Source organism: Geotrypetes seraphini, chromosome 6 (assembly GCF_902459505.1).
Source record: "Geotrypetes seraphini chromosome 6, aGeoSer1.1, whole genome shotgun sequence".
Classification (NCBI taxonomy): Eukaryota; Metazoa; Chordata; class Amphibia; order Gymnophiona; family Dermophiidae; genus Geotrypetes; species Geotrypetes seraphini.
The window spans coordinates 223077582-223099614 of record NC_047089.1 but is presented as its reverse complement, the minus strand read 5'-3'; the positions used below and the strand labels follow the sequence as shown (position 1 = coordinate 223099614).

The 22033-nt window shown below is 43.5% G+C and overlaps 1 protein-coding gene across 8 annotated transcripts in view; it reads left to right on the top strand.

Annotated features, from left to right (window-relative positions):
- Positions 1 to 22033, top strand: part of ANK1 (ankyrin 1) — a 355025-nt gene that overhangs the window by 33244 nt on the left and 299748 nt on the right. For all 8 annotated transcript variants that reach the window (XM_033948942.1, XM_033948947.1, XM_033948950.1 and 5 more), the window contains one exon: positions 14020 to 14121. In XM_033948942.1, coding sequence (XP_033804833.1) covers positions 14020 to 14121 — 102 coding nt within the window. The remainder of the gene's footprint in view (positions 1 to 14019; positions 14122 to 22033) is intronic.

Here is a 22033-nt window from a genome sequence, read left to right as displayed (position 1 = left end):
CCCTTTCCCTCATCTGATCTCTCTCTCCATTCCATCCTAACTCCTTCCCCTCCTTTAATCTCCATGCCAGCTGTTTCCTTCCCTTTCCCTCCTCCCCTGTCCAGCAAATGTTTCCTCTCTTTAGCCTAGCGGCAGCTCTGTGTACTTTTAACTTCGGCACACAGTTTCATGAGGCAGCCTCGGGGCCTTTGGTAGGCCAGCCCACATCGCATCATCGAAGTGGGCTGGCCTAGCAAAAGCCCGAGGCTGCCTCATAAAACCGTGGCTAAACTACTTCTTAAGAGCAGCTGTGTGCCAAAGTTAAAAGCACACAGAGCTGCTGGTCTGGGGGTGCGGAGACAAGATAACGCGGCGAAGGCAGAAGGCATATGTGGCAGAAGGCATACATGGCAAGAGACCCAGCGAAGGCAGGAGTCCCAGCATACACAACGGCAACAGGAAGTTGCAAGTCAGCTGACACCGGCACCGGAGTCTCTCTTCCTACCTAGTGTGCAGTTTGTGGAGAAGACCCGAATCCTTCACGGATTCGCAGGAAATTTTTGCGGACCAGCGGTTGAAGAACACTGCATTAGAACATTCAAATAACAGAGATACCAGATGTTAGTGCTTTTCTATAATACAACTTACCGCATAGCTCAGGGACCAAGACTTGGAGCAGCCATTGTTTCAAAAGCAGTGATCAACGCAAGCTCAAAATTACTCGCTCACAGGAGTGGCCCAAAGCAATCTGCTGCCTGAGGCAAATGATGAGAGCGCGCCAAACCCCCCCCCCCTCCATCCACCCCTCCATCCCAATTCTACCTTTAATTATTCTAAATGTTGGCAATTCACACATACTGCCCATCTGAGGCCGGCCCAAAATCTTCTCTCTACTGCAGCTCGCCCTCTTTGACATAACTTCTTGTTTCCGCTGAGGTGGGCTGCAGTAGAAGAAAGAAGACGATGTTGGGACAGCCTCAGATGGGCAGCGTGTATGAATCGCCAACCTTTGGAACAATTAAAGGTAGAATGGGGGGGGGGGCAAGGGGGATGAGAAAGGGAGATCCCTGCTGAGGGGGGAGAAGATGTGAGAGATACCAGGGAAGGATTGCGGTAGAGGTAACATAAGCCAGCGGGTGGCAAGATGCCACTTCCAGAAGAGTGCCACCTGAGGCCTCCGCCTCAGTTGGCCTCATTATAGGGTCGCCCCTGCCCCCTCAGTATTATGGCTCAGAGGCAGGGCTGAATTTATGTGTGTTGTGGTCCTAATAAGCGTTAACAATTTAAGGCCTCCTTCAATAAAGCAGGAAGTAATTTTTATGCTTAATAGTTTTCCATGTTAGTGAAGTGTGAGACTCCTTGTAATGTGTGAGGCTCCTTCTAATGTAAGACCATAAACTGTGGCTTGTCTAGTTATCTGTTTGTAAATCTGACCCTGATCCCAAGAGTTTGACTATGTCTAACTTTTTGTGAACAGACACAGCAGAGACTTAGATTGTTTTTTACAGATGTGTCAAGAAGTTACAGGATATCTTAAGGTGTTGTGCTTTTTATTTGCAGTCCTGCTAAGTGTCTGATTAAGTTTTCTGAAGTTGGATATTTTTTTCTTTGAATCTAAGCAGCTGAGGTCAATTCTACTCATAGATGAGAAGTTTTCAGAATAATGTGACATTCCCAATGGTAGGGAATATTTCGTTGGCTGTTGATAGGAAAGTTTGACCTCGGATGTTTTGCTTTAATTGACTGATTTAATTTTTTCCTTTTCTATATTGTGTTTTTTTAATCGTTGTTCCCCAGTCGCTGTTGATTCTCTTTCTAATTTTCAGGCCTCGATGAGGGATACTTACTGTAAATTCTAGTGATCAAATATTTTTATTAATTTATACCATATAACATCCTCAGTTCTAGTCACCAGTGATACACATAAAAACATAAGAATAGACTTTCTGGGTCAGACTAATGATCCATCTAGCCCAGGAGCCTGCCCTCACAGTGGCCAATCCAGGTCACTAGTACCTGGCAAAAACCCAAATAGTAGTAACATTCCATACAGAAGCCCAAAGACTAGCAAGATTCCAGAATCCCAAAGAGTAACAACAAGATTCTAGAATCCCAAAGAGTAGCAACATTCCATACTACCGACCCCAGTATCCTATCCTCACAGTGGCCAATCCAGGTTACTAGTACCTGGCAAAATCCCAAATAGTAGCAACATTCCATAAAGAATCCCAAAGAATAGCAACATTCCATGCCACCGATCCAGGGCAAGCAGTGGCTTCCCCCATGTCTGTCTCCATAACAAATTATGGACTTCTCTTCCAGCTTTCTTCTTCCTTATTTGACCACTTGGTTGACTTCTCTAAGGCTTCCCTGTCACAAAAGCTGTGATGTGGATCAGTGCACCAGTGCATATAACAGATAAAAACGTATATAACAAAGTAAGTTGCAGTAAGCACTAATGCATGCTTATCGCAGCTTAAAGGCCCTGATTCTATAAATGGCGCCTAGCAGTTGTCAATCAACCATTAGGTGTCATTTGTAGAGTCATACTTAACTCAACTTAGGCACCAGTAGGCGTCAAAATGTTAAATGCCAATATATTAGGCCATGGTTTTCTTGGCTTAATTTACCAGTGCCTAACATCAACGCTTACTTGCAGCTTAGACAATCCATGCCCAAACTTCACCCCTAACCATGCTTGTTTTTGGGTAGGTGCAGGTAGGCACCACGGTGTAGACACCTACATGGCACCTACTGAGATACCCCGTTGAAGTAGATTATGCCACAGTATAGATCCTATAACACTGAACAGTATAAACGGATATTGGTAAACTAGATCTGCTAGAATGATGGGATGGCTATGAGGTTTTGGTTAGTAGAACAAAGTGTGCAGTTTTACAGTAGACTCTCAGTTAACTGTCATCCAATGGGGATTAATAGATGCCGGATAAATGTAGTTTCGGGTTGCTTGAGAGTTACTATTAAAAATAAGACGCCTGGAATGCTCTCCCAAAGGAGGTTATTAAGGAATCCACTGTGCTAGGATTCAAAGGCAAATTAGATGCACATCTCCTTACGAGAGGCATAGAGGGATATGGGTGACTAAAACTACATCAGGTGTATACCTGACTGAGCCTCCGCGTGTGCGGATCGCCGGACTCGATGGACCATGGGTCTGATCCGGAGATGGCATTTCTTATGTTCTTATATGCCATACCATAAACTGTTCCTGAGAAACTACCGGACATGTGGTAGGCAAATAGTGGGCTTAGGTGTCGCGTGACATCTGTCTGGATGCTCGTCAGTGCAGGACAGATCACTGGTTCTACACTCTTGAGGCAGCTAGGATTGTGAAACTCTGGCCACCATAGGTGTGGTTGATCTCCTGTACCAGATAAGCATGTTATTTGGTTGAGAATTGTTTGCATTGCACAAAATTACCCAAGGTTTTGTAGTGAAGGAGGATTTTTATGCTGATGATGATCTCATACCCACCACCTACCCAATTCAACAGGGAGGTGGTGGGGTGCTGAGGCTTTTTCCTCCTTTTGTTTTATACTTTGAGGGACAGATTCTGTAACTAGGTGCCTAAAAAGATAGGCGCCTAAAGTTAGGCACCTATTTCACGGCAATCTCACTTACAGAACCTAAGACTTAGGTGCCTATTAGGTGTTTATAATGTAGGCCAGTGTTTTAAAACCCAAGTACTTTAGAGAATCACGTCTAATGGTGCCTAAGTCCTTTGCCTCTAAACACGCCTAAAGGCGCCTTATGTAGCATCATGCCTAAGAAGACAGGCGCTTATCACCCAATTATTTAATGCCTTTTATAGAATTTCCCTCTGTTTGCCTACACACTTGGGGTTTTTTTGCAATTTAAGCACGAGTTGGCTGGGTTAGGTTAAGTCATTCCAGGTTCTCATTGCGCACCTCCAGGGTTTTAAGGTTACATCTGCATTATATTTTATTGGGCAGACTGGATAGACTGTGTGGGTCTTTATCTACCATCATTTACTGTCGTACTGTATATTGTTTAAGTTGCGCTTGAAAGCGGGCGCCCCACCCAGACTGTGGCGATGGGAACACCCACTGTGCAGTTATTTACTATCCAAGATATACCTTAGAAACATAGACATTGACGGCAGAAAAGGGCCATAGCCCATCGAGTCTGCCCATACCAATGACCCACTCCCTGACTTTTACTCCCCTATAGATCCCACGTGAATATCCCATTTTCTCTTAAAATCTGACGCTGTTGGCCTCAATCACCTGCTGAGGCAGCTCGTTCCAATGATCGATCACCCTTTCGGTGAGGAAGTACTTTCTAGCATCACCTTGAAATTTCCCTCCCCTGATTTTCAGCGAGTGTCCTTTGGTTACCGAGGGCCCTGTAAGACTGAAGATATCATCTTTCACCTCTATACGCCCCGTGATATACTTAAAAGTCTCAATCATGACCCCCCTCTCTCTTCGCTCCTCCACTGAGTACATCCGCAGTTTTTTTTTAGCCTTTCTTCATACGTGAGATCCCTGAGCCCCAAGACCATCCTGGTAGCCATTCGCTGAACCGACTCAATTCTCAACACATCTTTCCGGTAGTGTGGTCTCCAGAATTGAACACAATACTCGAGATGAGGTCTCACCATGGATCTGTACAGTGGCATTATGAAACATGCTTAGATGAGTGGCAATAAATTATACACTTGTATGGAAATTGTACACACATGAAATTATGAAACCCCCAATGGAGTAACAAGAACTGTCTCCACCATTTCTTTTTTTTTTTTTTTTTTCAAAAATATTTTTATTTAGAAATTTTTACATCCATAACGGACAATAACCAGCAAACAGTCAAAGCAAGAAATCCAATTAATACAAACCAGATAAGAACAGCATCCCCCCCCCCTCTGCCCCCATCCCCTAGCATCCCTCCCCTTCCTCACAACCATATCCTCCATAGATATTATATTCCCTCCATTGCATAGTCTCCACCATTTCTGGGTCTCACAACAAACATTGGGAAAAATAGAAACCACATCCAAAAAAGCTCCCCTCTATTCTCAGAAATAAATATGCCTCTTATACAAAAAAAATATACTATGTGAGAGGGTGCTGAAAACTTTTTAGCCCAAACAACCAGCTTCCTAAATTCTGAGCGTTATTTTGCCACTGTAGCTGAAAAGAGTGTTATCTTATTTCATTAAGTGCCAATTTGCAGAAATGAAATTCTATGTTTTGACATTCTTTCAGATCACTGATTAAACCGTGTCCATGTCATTCTCTTCTTGGTTGGGCTGAGAACTTTTCAGCACCCCCTCGTATAACTGTACCAAAAATAAATGGGTGGAAGGTAAAAGACGGTGAAGGCTTTAGATGCTTCAGGGCTCCTGCAAACATCAAATATTGATATGTCTGGTAGATCTACACCACTGGATTCCATGCTCTTTTTTTCAGGATAAAGATTCTATACTGAGACTCAGTGGCGTACCTAGGATATGTGGCACCCGAGGCCCATCATTTTTTTACACCCCCCACCATGTAAAAAAATATTTTATGTAATAACCATGAAAAATAAATGGTCATAATAGAAACAGGCACTGAAAATTTTCTTTTATTGAACCTCATATATGTAACCATTAATCCAAACATAACATAAATTATGTCTGAATTGTCATGACATCAGAAGTACATATGGAGTAGTTGCAGGTGATGCTTGGGACAGTTCTGATTGTGTTAGTTCGGTTTTATGTGTTTTTTGAATAGAAGGGTTTTTATTTCTTTTTTGAAGGTTTTGTAGTCTGTGGTCGAGGTCAATAGGTTGTAGAGTTGGGGGTCGAGTGTTAGGAGGTTGTCGAACAGTTTTTTTTCTTTTGACGATTTTGGATGGAGGGTGTGTGAATGGTGCGTGAGTTCTATGTCTGATTGAGGTAGATTGAATTATTTAGCTGAAGAAATTAGTTACCCCCCCCATTCCACACACATTAATTCTCTTCCAATTTTGTTCCCATTCTAAAAAACACTGATAAGTTCCCAGAAAAAAAATACATTAAAATAAGAAGTGAAAACAAAGGCCCCTACAGATGAGAACATAACATAAGAATAGCCTAACTGGGTCAGACCAATGGTCCATCATGCCCAGTAGCCCATTCTCATGTTAACCAATCCAGGTCATTAGTACCTGGTCAAAACCCAAAGAGTAGCAACATTCCATGCCACCGATCCAGGGCAAGCAGACACTTCCCCCATGTCTTAATAACAAACTATGGACTTTTCCTCCAGGAATTTGTCCAAACCTTTCTTAAAATCAGCAATGCTATCTGCTTTTACCATAACTTCTGGCCACTTCATTTTTAAGCTTTGCTCTTTCCTTCCAAACAGAGACCTTGCTAGATGTCAAATACAGAAAGAACAAGGTAACTTCACAAGGACTTAGCTGTGCAGGAAATGTGAATCTCCTCATACACCCACCATATAGTGCAAAAATGTGCAAAAGTGTGGTTTTTTTTTTTCTTTCAATCACTACATAGTCTACTGCCACACAAGCAGCGCTGTTACAAACATATTCTGAAGGTCAATGCTAAGGTTAACAAAGTTTCCTTCCTTGGACCACAAGGAGATACTGACAAACCACTAGAAGAGATCCCAAAACAACTACCCAGGCACAACACCCAAAGACCCACTCAGTGTGTGAACCAGTTGAGTGGAGTGGACTAACTGGGGGGTGGAAATGGGCCCAGAGTTTGCTCAGCAGAATTTCCCAGACCATCTCTTCTTCTCAACACATTGACACGCTGCCGCCAACACCACCACCATTAGGAACACCTCAACGGGTAGGTCAGCAATGCTTATAAACTTTATAAAACATATTATTATATTTTCTTATAAAGCACATATTTTAATTGAACTCTCTGACATCATCAGCCTTGCCATTCACAAAAATAGAAGGAAGAAAAATTCCCGTTTCCTGCTGTCTCATGTCCCCGGCCTATACAATATTTTTCTTCTGAGACCCTTCAAAAGTCTGACCAAATCCTTGTTTCACTTGCATTATAAAGTACTGAGGATGCCATCTTTCTCCAATCCCAGGTCCTAAAGTCTAAGACAGTAGTGCAAACTAGTGCTGCCCGATTCAAGAAAAAAAAAATTTTCGATTCGATTCAGCCTATTGAATTGGTTTTTCGATTCAACTTTCTTGCCCAATTGGGTGTTTGTTTGTTTTTTTTAAAACATCCTGGTGGGTTTATTTTATAGCTTTTTCACCCCCCTTTGGCTTCTCCTAACCACACTGGCGCTGTGGTGTAAATAAAATAAAGAAACAAAAAGGACTTTTCCTCTCTGTTAAATCCTAGCTCACGTTTGCGGTCTAACACCAGCTCTGGCAGGATACACATTTCAAATCTGACATATTGTAATCACAAAACAGAAAATAAGATTAGTTTTTCTACCTTTTGTTGTCTGGTTATTTTTCAAATCTTGTTGGTCCAAGGCTCTGGTTGTCTTCTGATAACTTGCTTGCCAGGGTCTCCTTCTTCCTTCTTTCTGCATGCTAACCATCCATCTGCCATCTCTGTCCTCCCCGTTTCCCTTCCCTCCCCAGGAGGTATGGCATCTATCCTTTTTTCGTCTCCCTCCACAGATCCACCTTTTCTTAACTACCCTTTCATCCAGCATCTCTCCCTCCTTCCCCAGCACCCCAGGGTCCACCATCTCTCCCTTTCTTTTCCCAACTACCCTCCTATCCAGTATATCTATCCCTCCTCCACACCATCCCTTGTATCCAACTTCTCTCCCTTTCTGTTCCTTCCCTCTCTAAAAACTATGGTCCATCATCTCTCCCTCTTCTCTATTTTCTGACCCATTATTTCTTCCCACCCAAAGTCCGGCATATGCGCGTCTTTTTGAACCCCGTCATTCCCTCCGTGTATTTCTACACCAGGGCCCCCCTCCCTAAAGGCCTGTCCCCCCCTTAAAGGTCTGCATCCCACCCCTGAAGGCCTGCACTCCCCCCCGAAGGCCTGCACTCCCCCCCTGAAGGCCTGCACCCCCCTCCGAATGCCTGCACCCCCCTCCGAAGGCCTGCACCCCCCTTGAAAGCCTGCCTGCCTGCCTGATCCCCTTGAAGGCCTATTCCCCCCTTGAAGGCCTGTTCCCCCCTTGAAGGCCTGCCTGCCCCCCCCTTGAAGGCCTGTCCCTCCCTTGAAAGCCTGCCTGCCTGCCCCCCCCTTGAAGGCCTGTCCCTCCCTTGAAAGCATGCCTGCCTGCCTGACCCCCCCCCCTTGAAGGCCTGTCCCCCCTTTGAAGGCCTGCCTGCCTGTCTCCCCTTTGAAGGCCTGCCTGTCCTCCCCCCCTTGAAGGCCTGCCTGCCCGCCCCACCCCGAAGGACCGCTGGCCCCCCTGGCCTCCCTGCACCACCTGAAGCAGGCCCTGAGGGGGTGCTCCCGGCCTTGAGTTCAGTCCCCCCCCCGAAGGACCGCTCGCCCCCCTGGCCTCCCTGTACCACCTGAATCAGCCCGCAGCGAGATCGCGATGTCAGCGATCCCTTCGTTGCTTTGGAGCTGCTTCCTCTGCCGCGGTCCCGCCCCTTCTCTGACGTCAGAAGAGGGGAGGGGCGGGACCGCGGCGCAGGAAGCAGCGCCAAAGCAGCACAGGGATCGCCGATATTGCGAACCCGCTGCGGGCTGCTTCATAGGTGGTGCAGGGAGGCCAGGGGAGCGAGCTGTACTTCGGGGGTGGGGGGGGGGACTGAACAGCAAGGCCGGGAGCACCCCCCTCAGGGCTGGCACCCGGGCGGACCACCCCCCCGCCCCCCCTTAGTACGCTACTGCTGAGACAGTATTAGGGATTGAGGAATGTTTCTTTTTTTGGGTGAGGGAATATTTGTCTTTCCAGATGTCTCTAGATGAACATGACATAGATGTTAGACATTTTTGCCATTTTATCAATGTAATTGAATTAGCAGTTTCTTTAAGCTATGCTTTCCTTGTAAATGTTTTATTTCTTTTCAGAGTAGTAGAAACTTAGAAACATGACGGCAGATAAAGGCCAAATGGCCCATCTAGTCTGCCCATCCGCAGTAACCATTATCTCTTTCTCTCTCTGAGAGATCACACGTGCCTATCCCAGCCCTTTTTGAATTTAGACACAGTCTCCGTTTCCACCTCCTCTTCCGGGAGATTGTTCCATGCATCTACCACCCTTTCCGTAAAAAAGTATTTCCTCAGATTACTCCAGAGCCTATCACCTCTTAACTTTTTCCTATACCCTCTCATTACAGTTTCCTTTCAAATGAAAGAGACTCGACTCGACTCATGCACATTTATATTACATAGGTATTTAAACATCTCTATCATATCTCTCCTCTCCCGCCTTTCCTCTTTAAGTCTGTCCCCATACGCCTTATCACGAAGACCACACACCATTTTAGTAGCCTTCCTCGGGACCGACTCCATCCTTTTCATATCTTTTTGAAGGTGCGGCCTCCAGAATTGTACACAATATTCTAAATGAGGTCTCACCAGTGTCTTATATAGGGGCATAAATTCCTCCTGGCATCTTTAAGATGGTAAGTAGAAAAAGTCTTGATTGTAGACAAAATGGTGATGGAGAGCTATGGAAAAATCCGACCGATGGGAACGGGCGGAAACTAAAGACTGGGGATTAGGGGGAAGCAGGGGGAAATGGGTAGGGCTCGGGCATGCCCAGTGGGGCCCAGGCACTGCAGGTGCTCAGAGAGAGAGAGAAAAAAAAAAATCTCTCTGAGCTATTGGAGAGCTTATCCGCAAACTGGGAGCTGTTGAGACAACACCCATATGTGGCTGACTCATCCTGCTTGTCCTAGGAGAATCCTCCTTTTTCCTACTGGTCATATTCCCTATGCAACCTAGCATCCTTCTAGCTTTCGCCATCACCTTTTCAACCTGTTTGGCTAACTATATATATTTTTTATGAGCCTATGCAATTGCAGTTTTTTTCTTGAAATATGTTTCCAACTTAATTTCCACTACATCTTAGTTATTAAGTCCTGTTATTGTATTAGCAGTAGGTCGATCACTCTTATTTTCTTACAAGTTTATTTTTGTAGTTTGTGCCTTTTCTTCTTTTCTCAAACTTTTTGTTTAGCTTATGTTAAGAAAATGCTGAGTTACATTCAAAGTATCTTTTCTTTGATTTGTATTCTTTTAAATGCAAAAAAAAAAAAAAAAAAAAAGAAACCAACACGTCCAAAAAAGCTCCTCTCTATTCCTAAAGTTTCACTGGAGTAACCAGTCCTTTTTAAAGCTACTAATCAAAGTAACTGTTAGTGTCACACGAGAAACACCACAGGTTGTCCATTGGAACATGTGGCAAATCCAAAAAGAGTCCGTGGTGATATCACCACGTGCTGGATTTCAATTAGGTTTCTTTCCCGGTTAACATAAGGCTTTGAGTTTTCTTGTAATCTCTGTACTTCTTTAATTCTCCTGTAAGTATCGAACCTTCAGTTTGTTGTGGACTTGAGCTAGGATATGGTTTTACTTAATTTTTGTTTCTATGGTGATTTACATATTCCTTTATTGACAAATTCATAAAAATAGAACAAAATAGCACATAGGGGTGTATGTGGTGCAGTGGTTACAGCTACAGCCTCAGCAACCTGAGGGTGTGGGTTCATACCCACGCTGCTCGTGACTCTGGGCAAGTCTCTTAATCTCCCACTGCCCCGGGTACATTAGATAGATTGTGAGCCCACCGGGACAGACCTGTTTGAGTACCTGAATAAATTCACGTAAACTGTTCTGAGCTCCCCTGGGAGAATGGTATAGAAAACTGAATAAATAAATATATAGGGGCATATTCAGAATTTATGTATGTACTGTATGTGCATATATGCTGGTTTTCTAAACATTTATGTACATGTCAGGAATGCAAATGTTAGCACCTACTTTATAGAATTATCCCCTTTAAGACTAAGAAAATATGAACATAAGAAAAGCCATATTAAGTCAGAGCAAAGTCCTTCAATCTTGGCATCCTATCTCCAGCAGTGGCTAATCCAGATCACAAGTACTTCGCAATTCTCAAAATGTAGATGCATCTTGAAGGTTTCTATCATGTCTCCTCTAAGTCTCCCTGGAAAAGCGGAGACTTAGAGGAGACATGATAGAAACCTTCAAGATCATGAAGGGCATAGAAAAAATAGACAGGGACAGATTTTTCAAATTAAGGGGATCAATACGTACAAGGGGGCACTCAGAGAAATTGAAAGGGGAGAGGTTTAGAACGAACGCCAGGAAGTTCTTTTTCACACAGAGGGTGGTGGATACATGGAACGCGCTACCAGAGGATGTGATAAACAGGAGCACGCTACAGGGGTTCAAAGAAGCTTTGGCTAGGTACTTGGAAGACAAAGGGATTGAGGGGTACAGATAAGAGTAGAGGTAGATTATAGGGATGGGATTAGAGGTAAGTTACAAAATTAATCAGGGACCACTGTTCAGGCACTAGGCCTGATGGGCCGCCGCGGGAGCGGACCGCTGAGCAGGATGGACCTCTGGTCTGACTCAGCGGGGGCAACTTCTTATGTTCTTATTTCCCTTCAGACCATGTGTGCTGCTGCAGCTGATGAAGCCTTTTCCTTTCTCACCACCTACATGAACTGTAGATATTTCTTCTTCCCTGCAACCTGCCTGGCACCATTGAAGCAGCCAGAAAGGTTCAGGCTTTGTGACCTTACATGAAATCACCACTGGTCAGGTGCTTAGCTAGTGAGGTTGGCATCTGGTATTGCTGCGCCATGCGTCCCTTCCTGCTCTTCCATGGCGCTTGATCACCCCCTCCTCTTGCTCCTCTCCACTTGAGCGCCCCCACCCCCTGCATACATCTTGAAGCATTTGTCGGCATGAGTGACATCATCTACCTGTTGCTCGCATTGACCTCAGCTCACTTCTGACATCACATCCTGGTCCCACGACCAGGAAGTGATGACAGAAGGGAGCTGAGGCCAGAGCAAGCAGCAGGTAGAAGATGCTCATGTGGCAAACATTTAAGGAGGTACATGGGGATTAGGAGGTGAAGGAGAAGCACCGGTGCCCCTCTCACCATGTCACTGCTATTCATGTAGTGAAATACTATTAACATAAATTGGTTTTATTTTGAAGTAGAGTCTCCAAATAGGCTAGTAATGAACTTTATTCCTGAGCCATGGTTTGTGGCATATGATCTCAATCTCTAAAATGCTCTGCTAGTGCATGCCTAGATACTTGTTAGTTTTGCACATATCATAAGAGGAATGAACCTCACTCCTAAGACAGGGCATATGGAGTATGATCTCAGTCTCTGAGATTTACTGCTAACGCTTTGCATAGTACTTGCATTGTGCCAAAGAGAGCTTCTTTATGGAGTTCATAAGATGTCATATGTACAGGCAACTTATCCAAGCTCTTTTTGATCAAGTCTGTGGCACCTAAAATGTTGGGAAATGCTTTTGTATCTTTATGCCACTTCTGCTTAGTCTTGAACTGCATTTCTTGGTACCTCTTTCTTCTTTCTTGACATTTGTTCCACCCTGGGATCTAAGCTCTTTGGGTAGCTGCTACTTCATGAACCCAAGGGGGCACCACTTTCTCCTCACTTAGTTAAGGTTACCAAATGTCCAGGAAAACCCGGACATCTCTTTTTAGAGGGCTGTCCGGGTGCTCAAGGGGATTTCCAAAACCTGGCAGTTTGTCTGGGTTTTGGATGGCCCCAAGTTCAGGGCTGTGTCTGGATGGCCTCTATGCACGTGCGAACATTGACGTGATGATGTCACACACATGCACATGATGTCATCACGTTGACATCCATGCATGTGCAGAGGCCCTCCAGACATGGCCCCGAGCTTGGGGAAGGAGACACAAGGTTTGTGTGGGGGCGGGGCTGAGGTGGAGCGGGTTAGTGCCAGGTACCCCCTTTTTTTAAAAGAGGAAATCCGGTAACCCTACATTTAGTTTCATTGAACTTCCATGAAAGTTTCTTCCTCAATTGGCAACCAGATTCCCCCGCTGAAAAACTCTCTCCTCTTTCCTTCTAGTACCACTAATGAAACAGAGGACAGAGAATCTGACTCCTTTCCCCCACCTCCCCCTATCCATCCTTCCAGCCTCCTGGCCCCTCCTCTTCAACAAAGTACCAAGAATTCACTACACATGGGGAGATCCCTTCTACACTAATCTGTACAACTGCTATTGTAACACCCCTATATAATGGAATTTTCTTGTATATTGTTTATTTAAAACTTCTATACCGCTACTAATGACTATGAAGTGAATTCAGAATGGTTTGAATGAGCAGCTATGATGGAAATATGAACATTAACTTGTGTCCTCATAGGTGAGAAACTGTGGGCTCCTTTTACTAAACCGCGGAAGAGCTTCTTACTGCGGGATCGAGAGGCAAATGCTTAGACGCTCATTCAATTCCTAGAAGCATCAGAGCATTTACCTCGTGTGCCTGCGGTAGGAAGCTCTTCCGCAGTTTAGTAAAACCTAGCGTGTATTAGTAAAGTAGATCAGCAGGTTCCCATACACATGTTCTTTATATGTTAGCTCACTGGATACTCAGGGTCTGGTTCTATAATTGGTGCCTAACTCCTAGGCTCCATTGAGAGCGAATGTCAATCACCCTCTAGGCAGCACCTAAACAGTCTTGGGTACTGGTAGGTGCACTGTTATTTAGGCCAGGGTTTTCTTGGTCTACTCTAAATGAGTGCACTTTGGTTAGGTGCCTATTAGCACCTTAGTCAAACATACCCAAAATCTGCTCCCGAATCTGTCCCCTAACCACGCCTACTTGCTGGTAGGTGCCTCGGTGTAGACGCCTACCTTGAAGAGGTGGGAGCCTACCAACTAATTAATTTTTAATGGCACTTTCAATTAATGGCGCCGATTAAGCCAATTATGAAAATTAAGTTAGGTGCCTAGATCAGTTAGGCTTCCTTAACTTTAGGCATCATTTATAGAATCAGGATCTCGGTGCAGAGTCAATATTTTGCTCTGGATTTACCTGTCTTTTTTTTTTCCCACAGGCGGATGCAGTAACTAGTTTCTTGCGGGCTGCAAGATCTGGAAATTTGGACAAAGCCTTAGATCACCTTAGGAATGGGGTAGATATTAATACATGTAACCAGGTCAGTGAAGCACATCTCTGCTTTTTAGCAGGCCATACAGAATCTTTTTGGTTGCTTTCCCTCACTCTGCTTGTACCTCTCCTTGAAAGGAGGGATGAAGTTATTATCTTTGCTGTATTATCACATTTCAGTGCTGGGCTTTTGAGAGAGGATTTTTTTAGTTAATTTTGGACCTGTCTGCGCTGGATGACTCACTGGGGGGCTCAGTGATACAGAGTCTGCCATTATAATATATGCATGCAATGTTACGTTTAGCGTGCAGTGTTGCATGCGCCAGCTATAGAATACATAATAATTAGCTATTAATTGGCATTAACAACCAATTATTGGTTATAATTGGTATTGACACTAATTAGCAATGGGGATTCTAGAACTCGAGCATGCAAACCCATAGCACACAATTGAAAGGGAGGAACTGGGAGGGGCATTTGGGTCGTATCTAGCACTTATGCATGTGGATTGTAGAACACAGTAGCATAGCCAGGTAGACTATTTAGGGTGGGCCTGAGACCAGAGTAGGTGGGCCAAAAATTTCATTTCCACTCCCCAAAGAAATTTTGCTCTTCTTCCTCCCATGCCCTTCCAAAGTAAATGGCTTACCTGTGCCGAAAGAGTTTATATGTTGGGTGGCCACCGCCACTGTCCTGTAGCCGTTGACAGCTGTCCTGTACCGGGTCAGCAGCTGCCCGACATGCAAACTCTTTTTGGGGGGAGAATGTCTTCAGTTAGCAGGGCTTGGGAATCTCCCTAGCCACACCAAAGGAAATGAAATTTTGGGTGAGCCCTGGCCAACTCGAGGCTACGCCACTGGTAGTATAGTAGCAATCTCGTCTCTCACCTGCATCAGTTAGGCACAATCATTTACACCAGCCTTTGAGCTGTCGTAAAAGCTCGAACCTAAAATTAGTCACATAACCGCAGACTTATATAACATAGCATCGGGGCATGGAAGGAGTGATGTAGTGGTTAGAGCTATAGCCTCGGCACCCCTGAGGTTGTGGGTTCAAATCCTGTGCTGCTCCTTGTGACCATGGGTAAGTCAATTAATCACCCCATTGCTCCAGGTACATTAAATAGATTGTGAGCCCACCAGGACAGATAGGGAAAAATGTTTGATCACCTGATTATAAATTGCTTTTGTTAACTTTGAGAGGTAGTATATAAATACTTAAAATAAAATTAAAAAAAAAATAATAATGGTAATTTTGAACATAGTTGCTGATACAGAATCTGTGCTTAATCTGTAGCATCGCAGCACCTAACTTTTGAGAATTACCCCCTTAGAAGCCAGCTGAATTTTGCTATTTTTGGATGTAATTTGAAAAGGTACTTGAGTGTGTAAAAAGTTGTTTTGTGTGCTTATCTGGGTTGTTATAAAATTGACCTGGGGTATACAAGATCTGTTCAAAAAGTTCCAGGACTGATTTTATTAAAAAAAAAAAAAAAAAAGTATTAAACAATCTTACAACTTATTCCATTGGGTCCCCTTCAAAGTACTCCCCTGCACTATTTTTTTTTTTTTTAATGCTTACATCTTTTATTAATTTTCAATTTAAACCCTCTGCACTATTTACTATAAGTTTCTGATTCTAGATCCTCTGTGTTCATCCCATGCTTTTTTGAACTCCGTCACCGTTTTCCTCTCCACTACCTCTCTCGGGAGCGCATTCCAGGTATCCACCAGTTAGGTGCTACTTGCAATACCCGCAAAGAATACTAGTAGTTAGGTGTAAGCATTTACGCCTGTTTAAAACTCACTTGTTTGTGCAGGCTTTTATGATTACTGAATATGGAACTGGATTATGTTATCACACTTTGCTGATATTTGTGTGATGTGTGTAAAATTTTATGAATGTTATTTGTAGCTTGCCTAGGTTTTAGATGAGAGATAAAATTTTAAAAATAAATAAAAAAATCAAGTTAGGTGTGTAACTGCGAACGTACGCTAGTATTCTATAACGGTGACGTCACGCACAACTGCCCTTATAGATTTCACATTTAGCCTGCATCCACCCAAAACCTAAGTTTAGGCAAGGTACAGAGAATTATTCTTTCTGACCTACAGACACATAAAATTGCATCTGCTCGGAGCAGGATATAAATGCGTGCACCTGCTTTCCACGAGATAATCTTATAAAGGCACGTAGGAACCAGCTAAATTCAGACTTACTCAAATGGAAAAAGCAATGAAGTATTAATAAACACATTAAAGCTATCTCAGGAAAAATACTCAGAAATAATTTGTTATTGGACCATCAGAGGGTGCTGACCCATCTTCGCATATTTCATAATTGGTATTATTCAAGAGTATTTGGCAACAATTCAACTTTTTATTTCAGAGATTTTTCACAACATGCTAATAATATATCACCTCTCCAGTCTTTCATTTTTTAAAAAATAATTCTTCTTAATCAATAATAAAAATATGCATTCAAAAAGGTCTAGAAGGTTCATTACAATAGGAATCAACAGAATTTTCATAACATATCTGTAGTTGTGCGGGAAACAAACATCTGACAAGACCTGAAAATTAAAGCAAATTATTAACACCCCCTCCCCCACTTATACTAAACCACGGTAGGGGTTTCTACCATGACCTGGAGCTCTAAATGCTCTGATGCTCATAGAATTCCTATGAGCATCAGAGCATTTAGCGCTCAAGGCTGCGTTAGAAATCTCTATCGTGGCTTAGTAAAAGAGGATCTAAATTTCTATTCAATATTAGTATAATGGATATTATTCCTCATCTAATATGCCTAATCTTTCTTCAGTCAAACTCTTCTTCAGTTTGGTTTTTTAGTAACTTATGCTTAGTCACGTGACCCAATAGAGCCAATCACAGAGCAATACTAGATCAGCGTCATCCATTCCAATTCTGCATTACGAACGGGTCACTCTATTTAATAAATAAATCCAATGTTCTTTATAATTTAATAATCTGAGGTTTCACGTGGCTACTGTCTTCGATTCTGTTAACCACTTGATATTGACTGACCATTTGAACTGATGGTAAGGTATTAAAGTGTTTCAGTCATATTTGTCTGATTGGGTTCCTTTGACTTCTGGTGTTCCAGAAGAACACTTTCTGTTTTGTTGTTCAACTTGACATGATTCCAGTTTGCAAGAAATTGACAATTTTGGGGATTCCATACCAGCTATATGCAGATGATCTTCATTTTTTTGAGCCTGCAGAGTTGGTGATAAATTAGAAACATCATATTGTGTAGCAATACAGTTCATTCTTAGATGAGAGCTAATAAGCTGACATTGAATGTTTCAGAGACAGAAATTATGGGAGATATTTAGGTGCCTAAATAAATAGGCACATAAAGTTAGGCATCTAATTTACCCGTTCCCCTTTTTATAAAACCATAGTGTATTTTTTAACACTGGCTGTGATTGAAAAGAATAAAAATTAATTGGGAAGCACTTATCATCTTAGGCTCAATACTACAAAATATAGGTACCTAGTGGTGTCTAACATCAAAGTAGGCATGTTTAGGGGTGAAGAAAGACTTAGGGCTCCTTTTACAAAGGCACGCTAGCGGTTTAACGCGTGTAATAGCGCGCACTAAACCGCCAGACATGCTAGCCACTACCGCCTCCTCTTGAACAGGCGGTAGTTTTTGGCCAGCGCGGGGGTTAGCACGTGATGAAAAGTCACACGTGTTAACCCCACTAGTGCGGCTTTGTAAAAGGAGCCCATAGGGCGCCTTTTACGAAGCCGTGCTAGCGGTTTAACGCACGTAATAGTGTGCGCTAAACTGCCAGCTGCGCTAGCCGCTACCGCCTCCTCTTGAGCAGGCAGTAGTTTTTCGGCCAGTGCAGGGGTTAGCCGTTAAACCCACTAGCGCGACTTTGTAAAAGGATCCCTAAGGTGCCTGCAGTGGTATAGTAAGGGAGGTGCGGGAGGTGGTCCGCCCCGGGCACGGTCTTCCTAAGGGCGTGGCCCCCCTCCTCTTCTCGGCCCCCGTGCTCCTCTTCTTGCTGCTTGCGTGCACCCTTTGCCTTCCCCGTACCTTTTTTACTTCCCAGGTGCGAGGTTGCTGCCCACGTCGGCATTGGTGCTCTCTCTTATGCCACTTCTGGGAAGTGACATTAAAGGGCGAGCCGACACCGATGTGGGCATGATTTTTTTCTTCAATCAAGCGTACATCTGCCATCCCTTGTTTTACCTTGAAAGGTACCCCTCTGTTGTATTCGTCATCCATTAAGATTCTTGGTGTAACTCTAGATACTGCACTTTCATTTCATTCTCACATTTCTAATCTTGTTTCTTCCTCGTTCTTAAAACTTCATCAGCTTTGCTCTGTTTAGTCGTTCTTAAGTCGTAATTTCCTTTGAATCCCCTTACACTCTATTGTTATTTCTAGGCTAGATTATTGTAATTCTCTATTGATTGGGCTTCCTCAGTACCAAATTCGCTGTCTTCAACTTGTACAAAACACCGCACTTCGTCTTCTTTATCGTTGTTCTAAATATGACCATATTACTCCTCTGTTTAAATCTGAACATATGCTTCCGATTACTTATAGGATACCATTACAATGTTCTTACCTTTCAGATTCAGTCTTCTGGTCTCCCCTCATTTTTGTCCAATTTCTTAATCCCCTATTCACCAAAAAGGGATCCTTCGTTCTTCTACACATCTTCTTTCTATACCATCTTTGATGTTTTTGGATTCAAATCGGGATTCTAGTTTTTCCGTCATGGCACCTACACTATGGAACTCGTTACCTTTATACTTTGAAAAATCTCTCAAGACCTTTAAGTCTTGACTAAAAGCCTACTATTTTAAAACGGCTTTCGATGTGGCCTCTTAATTGGATTACTCTTACTTCGGTTAATGCCTATCTTCTTTCTTTCTTTTTTTTTTTTTTACTATTTCATTTTATAACCTTTTCCATTTGTTAATTTTCCTTAAATTCTTCTCTACGTTTTGTAAACCTCTCCTTCTCCTGTTAGCCTATTTGTGTTCAGTTCGTTCCCTTGTTTTGGTCTTTATACCCTGTCTTATTGAATTTTGACTTTTGCCCTTGATTTGATCCTTGTAAACCTCTTTGAGTTAACTTTTTTATTAAAATTGCAGTATAGCAAATAAAATAACTGTAACTGTAAAAAGGAATGGGAAAAGGGAAAGGGGCATGCATGAGGCAGGGGGGCGGGGCACCATCGCTCTGGGCGCCGCTCACCCTTACTATGCCACTGGTAGGTGCCTATAATATAGGCAGGGCCGGATTTTCCTATAGGCTAACTAGGCTTCAGCCTAGGGCCTCAAAATCAAGAGGGGCCTACATTCAAATTGTTAGCAAAATTAAAATTACACTATTCTAAAAACAGTGAACACTAAAACACTGAACCGAAAATAAGGAGAAATTCTACACTTCGGGATTGGCAAAACGTGGTTCCGTCAGGACAGGGCGGCCCAGACTGGCATCAGAGGGGGGTGGAGGGGGTTTAATGGAAGGCAGGATGGCATGGGCGGTGTTCAATGGAAGGGGGATGGGAGGCAGGCGGGCATCGGAGGGGGGGGGGGTGAGGTGAGGAAGGACGCACTGGGGGCACTATGGACATAGGAAGGGGCAATGTTGTGTATTATGTTTGATTAGTTATTGTTACAAGTACTATATATGGTGCTGAGAATAAATGTCCAAATAAGTGTTCTCGACTTTTTTTTATTTATTATCCGTGTCACATTTTTTATAAAGGTTAGTATCAATAACAACATGTTTCATTTAACATATTGATATATATCACAGTAATGATGTATTTTATTATCTCTTGTGTAATTTACAAACTTAAAAATGGGAGGTGAAAGGGCCTCATAAGTGGAATAGCCTAGGGCCTCTCTTCATCTAAATCCGGCCCTGAATATAGGCCTTTAAAACCCTGGCCTACAATGTAACTTCTGTCTTGGCTCTGTTTGTTCAAGTCAATAAGTGGATCTTTAAATGCCTTTATTATTGATCGCCTGGAGGATCCTTTAGGCTGGGTATTGTTTGTTTGTTGGGTGAGAATTGTATCTCTTGGGGTTTTTTTAAAAAAAAATTTATGATATTGTAATTTAGTTTTGATTTTAGAATTGTAATTCTGCCTTATGTTTATATTTATATATGTTTATTTGTATGTAAAGCATTTTGAGCTCCTTTTACGAAGGCGTGGTAGCGGTTTAACGCGCGTAATAGCGTGTGCTAAACCGCCGGCCGCACTAGCCGCTACCGCCTCCTCTTCAGCAGGTGGTAATTTTCCGGTTTGCGCGTGGTGAAAAGTCAAGCACATTAAACCCGCTAATGCGCCTTCGTAAAAGTAGCCCTTTGTTTAAAGGCGGTCTATAAAATTTCTTAAATAAATAAATTACAGGTGCCTAAGTTTTAGTTAGGTGCGATTCTGTAATGGGCGCCTATATGCAATGGGACCCTCCGTGGCCATCACAGACTTATTCCAATTGTACTTGTTAACTGATTCCTTTTGATAGAATTTCTATTTCTGTTCTTTCTGAAATTTCTGATTTGGGGATAATATTAGACTCTCCACTTTCCTTTGAATCTCAATTGAAACAGATTGTTAGAACAGCATTTTGTAAGTTGAGGATGCTATCCATATCGAAAAGATTGAGTGGACCAAATTTTTGAACAGCAATTCAGAGCCTGATCATACCTTAATTGGACTATTGCAATGCTTCATCTTTGGGGTTACTCCCAATCTTCTTTGTGGGTATTGCAAGTAGCCCAGAATACTATGGCATGCGTGTTATTAGGGGTTGCCACTTTGAGCAAATAGCGTCTGTGTTAAAAAAGCTTGTATTGGCTTCCTATCATATGGCATATCCAATTTAAAATCTTGACACTGATTCATAGGGCTTTGTGTAATGAAGCACTCTTCCTTGCGTATCTATAGACCACCTCATCAATTATGATCAGTGAATAAAGGTCTCCTTGAGGTCCTGTCATTCTGACATGTTCAGTATGCACACTCGCGTGCAGGGAGGTTTTCATCTCAGACCCAGAGCATTGTAATTCCCTTCATAAGTATCGACACAAAAGAGGCAGGTGTAATCCGCAGACGATTGAAACAGAAGAAAATAGATTGGACAAGATGAAGAGTGAACTTTTATTAAAATAGTTCAACGTGGCCACATATCCCCTGTGGCAGGCTGCTTCAGGGGCAGTGACTAAAGGGGATTCTAAAGGCCCAGCTCCCCTCAGCCATGGCGCACCTTCCCAGTAATAGCAGCCTGCCACAGGCAAAATATGGCCATGTTGGACTATTTTAATAAAAGTTTTCTCTTCATCTTGTCTGATCCATTTTCTTCTTGTGCTGCATTCTCTTCATCTATAATAATAAAACCCTAGAGCGCGCATGCGCTCTTGAAAATCTGTGATTCCTGGTGCCGTGAGGTGTGCTTCTATGGCAGTATTCTATTTCACACCTCACGGCGCTTCCAGGGGCTGGAGGCGCGCGACTGTGGAGCTGTGTCAATGGCGGTCGGCTTCAGGCGTGTTTGTCAGACCGGCAGGAAGAGTGCAACTCTGGAGCTGTGTCAACGGTGGTCGGCTTCAGGCGCATTTGTCGGACCGGCGGGAGAATGGCAGTTGCGGTGGCGGTTTGACAGCGGCAGCACCGGCATTCGGTTCCGGTGCTGCTTTGTAGGAGGCTGTGCAGCGGCTGTTATAAGATTTTAAAAAAAAATACTACGGCTCAAGGAAGTGGAGGGGGAGAGGGGAAGGGGGCTACTTTGGAGGGAGGGGTGTGCTGGGAGGCCGACAGACAGAACGGGGCCCGAAGAGACAGAGAAATACAGGCAGGGGGCCAAGGACAGAGACAGGGGCCAGGCAGAGAGACAGCCAGAAAGATAAACAGGGGGCCAGGCAGAAAGTCAGACAGAAAGACAGCCATCCACACAGCGGCCAAG